The sequence below is a fragment of the Mytilus trossulus genome, unplaced genomic scaffold (assembly GCF_036588685.1).
Source record: "Mytilus trossulus isolate FHL-02 unplaced genomic scaffold, PNRI_Mtr1.1.1.hap1 h1tg000024l__unscaffolded, whole genome shotgun sequence".
NCBI classification, from domain to species: Eukaryota; Metazoa; Mollusca; class Bivalvia; order Mytilida; family Mytilidae; genus Mytilus; species Mytilus trossulus.
Genome location: NW_026963290.1, coordinates 308,487 through 317,748, shown reverse-complemented (window position 1 = coordinate 317,748; position 9,262 = coordinate 308,487). Strand labels below are relative to the sequence as shown.

The 9,262-nt window shown below is 32.6% G+C and overlaps 1 protein-coding gene across 1 annotated transcript in view; it reads right to left on the bottom strand.

Annotated features, from left to right (window-relative positions):
* The window catches only part of LOC134698879 (RNA-binding protein 42-like), a 36,181-nt gene that overhangs the window by 21,599 nt on the left and 5,320 nt on the right, over positions 1-9,262 (bottom strand). The window contains exons 3-4 of the mRNA XM_063560555.1: positions 7,991-8,755; positions 6,750-6,944 (exon numbers count right to left, since the gene is read on the bottom strand). Coding sequence (XP_063416625.1) covers positions 6,750-6,944; positions 7,991-8,755 — 960 coding nt within the window. The remainder of the gene's footprint in view (positions 1-6,749; positions 6,945-7,990; positions 8,756-9,262) is intronic.

Sequence of the window (9,262 nt, the reverse complement as noted above, 5' to 3'; positions counted from 1 at the left end):
GAACTAAGTTTAATGTGCGTATTGTTATGCATTTACTGTTCTACGTTGGCTAGAGGTATAGGGGGAGGGGTGAGATATCACAAACATGTTTAACCCCGCCAACATTTTGCGCCTGTCCCAAGTCAGGAATCTTTGGCCTTTGTTAGTCTTGTATGATTTTTAATTTTAGTTTCTTGTGTATAATTTGGAGTTAACTATGACGTCCATTAGCACTGAACTAGTATACATAGTTTTCAAAAAGTACCAGGATTATAATTTTATATGCCAGACGCGTGTTTCATCTACATAAGACTCATCAGTGACGCTCCTATCAAAATAGTCAAAAAAGCCAAATAAATACAAAGTTGAAGAGCATTGAGGACCCAATATTCCAAAAAAGTTGTGCCAAATACGGCTAAGGTAATCTACTCCTGGGGTAAGAAAATCCTTAGTTTTTCGAAAAATTCAAAGTTTTGTAAACAGAAAATTTATAAAAATGACCATATAATTGAAATGCATGTCAATACCGAAGTGCTGACTACTGGGGTGGTGATACCCTCGGGGACGAAACGTCCACCAGCAGTGGAATCGACCGAGTGGTGTAAATAGTTTTCAAAAGTACCAGGATTATAATTGTATACGCCAGACGCGCGTTTCGTCTACATAAGACCCATCAGTGACGCTCATATCAAAATAGTTTTTAAAAAAAAGCCAAATAAATACAAAGTTGAAGAGCATTCCAAAAAGTTGTGCCAAATACGGCTAAGGTAATCTACTCCAGGGGTAAGAAAATCCTAAGTTTTTCGAAAAACTCAAAGTTTTGCAAACAGAAAATTTATAAAAAGACCATATAATTGATATTCATGTCAACACATTTTTAGGGACTAGCTGAAGGACGCCTCCGGGTGCTGGAGTTTCTCGTTACATTGAAGACCCATTGATGGCATTCGGCTGTTGACTGCTCTATGGTCGGGTTGTTGTCGCTTTGACACATTCCCCATTTCCTTTCTCAATTTTATCTAAAAGCTCCATGCGTTTTTTTTTAAATTTGCAATAGTAAAAACAACCAGATGCTCCGCAGGGCGCAGCTTTATTCGACCGCAGAGGTTGAAACCTGAACGGTTGGGGAAAGTATGGACACAACATTCAAGCTAGATTCAGCTCTAAATTTGGATTGTGATTAAATAGTTGACACAGCATATGTTTCTGACACAGAATGAATGCGGTCTAATGAACTTAAAAAAAAAAATTGCCTTTGAGCAATCCTCTATGCTGTTGAATATTAATCCTCTCAAAAAAATGTTTGAAGAAATTTTCTTTTTATTTATGAAATCTGAAATGAGAAAAATTGACCCCCCTCCCCAATTTTTTTTTCACATCCCCCTATCCTTTATTCGAAAACCGATCTCAATTCAAATTTCTAATGGAGTTTGCAACAAAAATCACTCATTTAAATACATCATAAAATATCAAAATGTAAAAAACGTGCTTGTTATCACTAAATGGTAAAGATTGTTTTAATTTATCAGTTGGCAGTGAATATACTAGTATATTGTTTATTGTATAAAAATGATTCAAAAAGTTGATCAACTACTATTCTGGACAAAAAAGAAAGATAACTCCAATTGAAAGGAGTAGGTCCGGTAAGAGCCCTTTTTGGCCCCAAAATATAGCAGTTTTACAAAATTGTTAAAATGTAAACTTTTAGTTATTTATTGGATAGTAGAATGGTTCTGCTACATAAATATTGGCTGTTTTTGGCAATACAATGCACATATATTGAGAACTAGCACCATTAAGTCGTGCTAAATTACCGAAATCATCAAAATTCAAGCATTTTAGTTATATTTTAGACAGTTTCCGTGTAAAACGAAAGTGGCCGCATTCGTGTTCATCCAAAATATTAAAATGGAAGTTGTATTTGATGATAATACATAACATATATAAAGATTGAGGATGAACACGGATGCGGCCACTTTCATTTTTGACAAAATACATTTTAAAAGTGACCTTCTTTTGCATATTTGGTAGATTTTTCATATTTAAGCTTGAATCGGATCGTTTTTTATGACTAAATGAGTTAAAATTTTCACAAAAAATAATTGAATCAAATGAAATAGACACTTAAGTGTTTAAAAAGTGGTGAAAATCTTTCGTCAGATGAAACTGAAAATTGAGGCCAAAATCGGTCCTTACCGGACCTACTCCTTTCTTGCTATTGCACAATATAATGCAATTGGATATTTCTATCTATTGCGCAATACTGTGCAATTGAAAATACTTGCTATTGCACAATACTGTGCAATTGAAGATTTCTTGTTATTGCTGAGTACTGTGCAATTGAAAATTTCTTGCTATTGCACAATACTTAATATAATAATTTTGGATCCTGATTTGGACCAACTTGAAAACTGGGCCCATAATCAAAAATCTAGGTACATGTTTGGATTCAGCATATCAAAGAACCCCAAGAATTAAATTTTTGTTAAAATCAAACTAAGTTTAATTTTGGACCCTTTGGACTTTAATGTTTACCAATTTGAAAACAGGGCCAAAAATTTAGAATCTACATACACAGTTAGATTTGGCATATCAAAGAACCCCATTTATTGATGAAATCAAACAAAGTTTAATTTTTGACCCCGATTTGGACCAACTTGAAAACTCGGCCAATAATAAAAAATCTAAGTACATTTTTAGATTCAGCATATCAAAGAACCCAACCGATTCAATTTTTGTCAAAATCAAACTAAGTTTAATTTTGGACCCTTTGGACCTTAATGTAGACTAATTTGAAAACGGGGCCAAAAATTAGGAATCAACATACACAGTTAGATTCGGGCATATCAAAGAACCCCAATTATTCAATTTTTGATGAAATCAAACAAAGTTTTATTTTGGACCCTTTGGGCCCCTTTTTCCTAAACTGTTGAGACCAAAACTCCCAAAATCAATACCAACCTTCCTTTATATCTATTTACTTGTACTAAAGTTATGGTGCGAAAACCAAGAAAAATGCTTATTTGGGTCCCTTTTTGGCCCCTAATTCCTAAACTGTTGGGACCTTAACTCCTAAAATCAATACCAACCTTCCTGTTGTGGTCGTAAACATTGTGTTTAAATTTCATAGATTTCTATTAACTTAAACTAAAGTTATAGTGCAAAAACCAAGGAAAATGCTTATTTGGGCCCTTTTTGGCCCCTAATTCCTAAAATGTTGGAACCAAAACTCCCAAAATCAATCCCAACATTCCTTTTGTGGTCATAAACCTTGTGTTTAAATTTCTTAGATTTCTATTCACTTTTACAAAAGTTAGAGTGCGAAAAACTAAAAGTATTAGGACGACGATGACGACAACGACGACAACGCCAACGTGATAGCAATATAAGACGAAAAATTTTCAAATTTTGTGGTCGTATAAAAAGCATATGTTGATGTTGCTGCTTATGAATATCCCTAATGTCTCGTACTTTCAGGAAGGAGGGCAAGACAGTAAGCGGTTAAAAAGCAAGGTTATATAATTTTTTTTTAAATAATGCTTGTAAGTTTATTATAAATATATCATGAATAAATTGCTTAAAATTGACATATTTATGGTCACTTCACTGCACTATGTTGGATGCACTCACAAACAGGAAGAGAAGAGGGCTAAAATATTGCTAACCAACAAGAGACTATATGTGTTCTCTTGCCATCTTTACCCCAATAAATCAAGAAAAGGGATCTATAGGGCAACATAGGATCTTCAACTAAAAAGTAAAATCACAAACTCTAATCGGAAAGTCCATAATCACATGGCAATATCCAATAACAATACACATTAAAACCAAATGAACAAGAACTGTAATATTCCTGACTTGGTACAGGCATTTTCAAATGTAGAAAATGGTGGATTAAACCTGGTTAAATAGAGTGGCTCAAACATGTATTTTTTCTAATGTTCTGAGAACAGTATCATTTCTGCAATACATTTATTTTGCTATCTTTCATAATCCTTAATCTGTTTAAATAGAGTTCATTTATAGCATTCAAAAGTGTATATGATATCATGTATGAACTCTTATACTGTGACAAATAAACAATCTGCAATTGATATTATGTTTGTTATAACATGCTGAGCCAATATCTTTTATGGCAGAGTTCTTAATTTCTTCATCTCATCAGATTTATAAATTAATTGTCAATAACCAATGCAGCAATGACAAGTTATTGTTGGTAATTTAATCACCAATTCATTTGATCAGCAAAGGTTAAATGCATATGATGAATTTTGTAGACTGTAACATCTTTTAGAATATTCCCCACGTAAGCAAACAGGTTTTAATGAAATTACTTTCAGGTATTTGTATGGGCATCACCATTTTTTATATTCTATCAATTGACGCTTTAATACCAATCTAGTTAAAATCAGATCTTTCGCATTGCTGTGTTAGATGTGTTTGTAGTTTGTGTTAGATCTGAACATTCCAATAAAAGGCCTTGTATAAAGGATCAGTTATGCATATCTTTTTAATCAACCAATCATCTTGGTCGACAGTTTGAATACAATTTTTACCCCAAACATAAATTGACAAAGTGAATCAATATTTTATCATTATATTGATTCCATGTTTAACTAACTTACAAGGTATAATATGCACAAGAATAAACACAATGAGATGTCTTGCCTACGCTACTTATCATTAAAGCATTTATTTTAAACATTCATTAACAAAATATATATGATGTACTGACTACCCCACTATTGGTTATTGCATCTAACAAACACACCAAAACACACAAAAAAATTGGCCAATGAACCATGAAAAAATGGGCCAGTTTGAGGATTTTGCTGCTTATAGTTTGATTTAATTAAAACAAAATTGAGATTCTTTAAATCAGGAGTAAAAAAGTAAAATATAAACTATTTGTGAAACTCTAAACATTCTTTGATTTCATTGAAAAATGACTTTAGTGTTTCACAAAATGACTTTTGGTATTAGATTCTTTACTATGACCTTACATCTACTTGGTTTTTCTATTTTAGACATTTTATAAGTACCACAAGTAACTCTTTCTTTGCCAAATGTATTGAGATATGTATGTGAGTGTGTCATGGTACATATTAGGTAAATTTAACTAAGAGCTCACATGATTTTAACAACTTTACCTTTACCTAATTTAATTCATGACTGGTCTTGTCTACTAAACAAAATAATTGGTTATTCAGCCAAAAACTCCTTCAGGAGCATCTAATATTACAACTGCTTTGTAAAAAGTAAAATCACCTAAATACTGAACTCCAAGAAAAATTCATAAATGAAAGTCTCTAATCAAATGGCAAAATCAAAAGCTCATACACATCAAATGAATGACTAAGGCCTGTCATATTCCTGACTTGAAACAGGCATTATTGAGGGAGTTTGCAATTTCTTACACCTGTATGTGTTTATCCATATTGCTACATATCGTACACTTGCCTTGTTTCTTTAATGTATTATCCTCTAGATTTTAATTTTCTGATTATCTCTGTCACAGGTTGGTCATATATCTTTTGATTGTACAAAAACTTTTAATATTTTTGGAAAAACTAAGGCTTTTCTTCCATAAGAATAGATGACAATAGCTTTTTAAAATCTTTCAGAATTTCAGGTCTTTAATACTCTCCAACTTTATTTTGCATGTTTAACTAATTGATTTGAGTGTCACTGGTGAGTTTTTTGCAGACATAAAGCACATCTAGTGAAAATTTTTAAGCCTGGTATCTATGAGTTAATTTGCCTATTATTCACTATTTCTTCTACATGGCAAACTTCCAGTTTGAATTATAGCTATTTTAACAACTCTTCAAATCTTGGTGTATCCTTATAAAATTTAAACTAGTCTTTTTAAGCCATTTTTCTGGTAAAACTATTAATGAAATACATTCGGCTTCCCATAATTTTTGGTATAAAAAATCCTGTCATCAATTTTATTTCAAAAACATGTGGAAAAGAACTGAAATTGTTTATAATACCTGTAAACATAATAAAAATTTGTATTGCAGGTAAGGCCAAACACCAAGTCTGTCAATCCATTACATTTGTGTTTTAACAAAAAACATTTTCCTTATTTTGAAGCTGACTACAAAATTTCCTACTTATTTAGAGTTCTACTTGTTAACATTAGTACTAATGTTTAACCTTCAGTCTTAAAAAAACAAATGAAAAGTATTAGCATTAGATTTCTTATACTTTCATGAATAGAACACCTGGGGAAGAAGTGCATGTGACAACTTTGCTGGACTACAATAACACACAATTAGAACCAAAAAACTAACCAACAATTCTAAAAGTATAAATTTAAAGATCAATGTCTAAGTGGATAAAAAACCTTTGCTCAACAACAAAAGTTCTAATTTAGAACAAATTATCAATGCAATATGCTAATTTGCACACCTTCTGGATCATTCATCTGTCCCTATATTCTCTTTACCAAGTCATGCCTTCTCCCTGTTTGGCTGCCAAAAATTTGTAAATCATTTCGGCAGTATATCCCAAACTTTGTCTGACCAAGAAAATATTAGACAAAAATTCCTTTTGTCAGATAGATTTTTCTTAATTTCTTAGTAGAAAAAATTATACAATAAGTTCAAATTTCTTTTTTGGTCAGACAAACTCTATAAAAATAAAAGAAAAGTTCAAATTTCTGTTTTGGTCAGACAAATCAAAAACAGTTTGGCACAAACTGATTTAGGAATGTTGAAAAAGCTAATACAATCTTTTGTATATTAATGTTAATATGTACATACCATTCATTTCTCTCATTGCTCTTGCAAAATCTTGGGGGTCCCTGAAACTAACGAATCCATAACCTTTTGTTTTATTTGTTCTTTTGTCTCGTAACACCCTAGCCTTGACAAATGTTGGATATTTACTGAATGCTCTAGCCAAACATTCATCTGTTACTTCATTTCCTAAATCTCCACAAAACATACGAAAATCATCTGAAACAACAAATTGTTAATCATTACAACTGCAATGTATTTAGTATGTTTATCTATAAGTGACTGAGCTTTTGAGTTCTTTTGCATTAAACTCCTGTTACTGTGGATTCATTTATTTTTGTGGGTACCAATTTTCGTGGTCTGAGGAAAACTTACCTTTTTGTGGATATATCAAATTTTGTGGTTTTAGCAAAGTCCGCACTCATTCCTTTAGAAAATTCGTAATTCGTTGAACATTTGAAATCATTGTTCTTATGTACCCACAAAATCCATGAAAATTGGTATCCAATGAATAATAATGAATCCCTAGTATTCAAGTTTTTGTACAGTTTAACAATAAGCTACAGAGAAAATGTGAAGGAAAGAGTGTGATTGTGTTCATATGACACTATGAAAACAAGCAGTATCACATTTCAATGTTCAGTGAATTGTGAAATCTGGATTACAACCTTCATTTTGCTTATATTTCAAAAAGGTTAAATCGTTAAGAATAAGTAAACTAATTTTCTACTTGATGTTACCTAAAATTCATGGTAAACCCCCACCAACCAAAACTTTAACATTATATTGGATGGATGAAGGAACGAAATGGCATTTAAGTTTTCAAGATAATAACCAGTAATGCAATTGGCTTTGCTCATTGTTGAAGGCCGTACGATGACCTATAGTTGTTAATGTTTGTGTCATTTTGGTCTTTTGTGGATAGTTGTCTCATTGGCAATCATACCACATCTTCTTTTTTATATAAGGTGAAAATCAACAATTATTTCTATAAGTATCTGTCTGGAAATTTTGGTAAAATAGACAGAAAATAGATCTTCACTTTTTGAATTTCGCCATTTCCAGAAGCTTTATATATGATCAATATTTTTTGAGATATAAGCTTTTACCGGTATTCATAGTATCACTCTTACTATGTATATTCTTAAGTTGACGTTGACAGTCATACTGAACACATTTTACAACTATATTACTAAAGGATATGTGCCCAAAGTTAAATACTTGATTCTTGATTTCAAAACTATGATTTCCTTTAAATTACATACCTGGATCCCATTCCTCTAAACTTGGATCTTCCCATATCTGTCCTGCAGCTGTTCGTATAAACTTTTTCTTTTTGTCTTTTTTCTTTTTTCCAGTGCTATCTTCCATTTCTGCTTCCATAGAAATAGCTTCTTCCCCCATTAATTCTACAGGCATTGTTGGACCAGCTACAACTTTGGGTCCAGTGTCTACAGGCGTAACTATTGTGGTTGTTTCTGTAACTGTTGTCTCCAATTTTGCTTTCTTGTTTTTCTTCTTTTTTTCTAACTTTGGTTTATTTATAACTGGACCTGCTGAGATCACCATTTTAGGTTTTTCCTCCTTAGGTGGTCCTGTAAGACCACTACTGATACTATTACCACTGCCTTCATTAGCCATCATATGCTGGACACCATCACTGAATCCATAGCCTGGTCCAATTGGACCTGGAGGAGCTGGTCCACCCATTGGTCCAGGTCCTCTATAAGGAGGCATGGGGCCAGGACCAGGCCCATGTGGTCCAGGGCCATAGGGTCCAGGTCCATGTGGTCCGGGGAAACCATGGGGTCCAGGTCCACCTGGAGGTCCATAATACTGTCCTGGGCCTGGTGGTCCAAACCTGTGTGGTGGAAGCCTAGGTGGAGGAGGTCGATGTCTGACTTGATGGGGAACAAATGCAGGTCTGATTGCGGGTGGAGGGGGAGGAGGAGGGGCTAATGGTGGCATGTCTAATTTATCCTTTGGTTTTGGTAGTAAGGCAGGAGGCGGTGGTGGGGGAGCTGCCAACACTGAAAAATACATGTAAAGTAATGTAAATAATCAGGTCCACACATACCAATATTTTAATAAATAAGTATTTGCAATTTTCAAAAACTGTATTTAATCTAATGTATATATGCTGATTGGGTCTGTGTAACACTTATCAATTCAAAATATTCAAAAGTTTCAAATTTAAGAAATTTTGATTAAAGTCTTAAAATATCAAAATTCCAAACATTTGAAAAAATGTAATTTTGAATTTTGAAAATTAAAAAATTTATAAATTTTCAGATGTTTGGAATTATGATATTTTAAAACTTCAATCGAATTTCAAAATTTTTAAATTTGAAATTTTTTTAATATTTTCAAATAATTGATAAGTGTTACATAGACCTGATTGCACTTCTCTGCACTTTATGAAATAAAATGTATTCTGTTTTTTTCTAGGTTATTCATTTAATAATTGCATGTTGTAAAGATATAGGCTATAGCTATTAACCTTTTGATAAATATACATGTACATTTGACCTCTTACA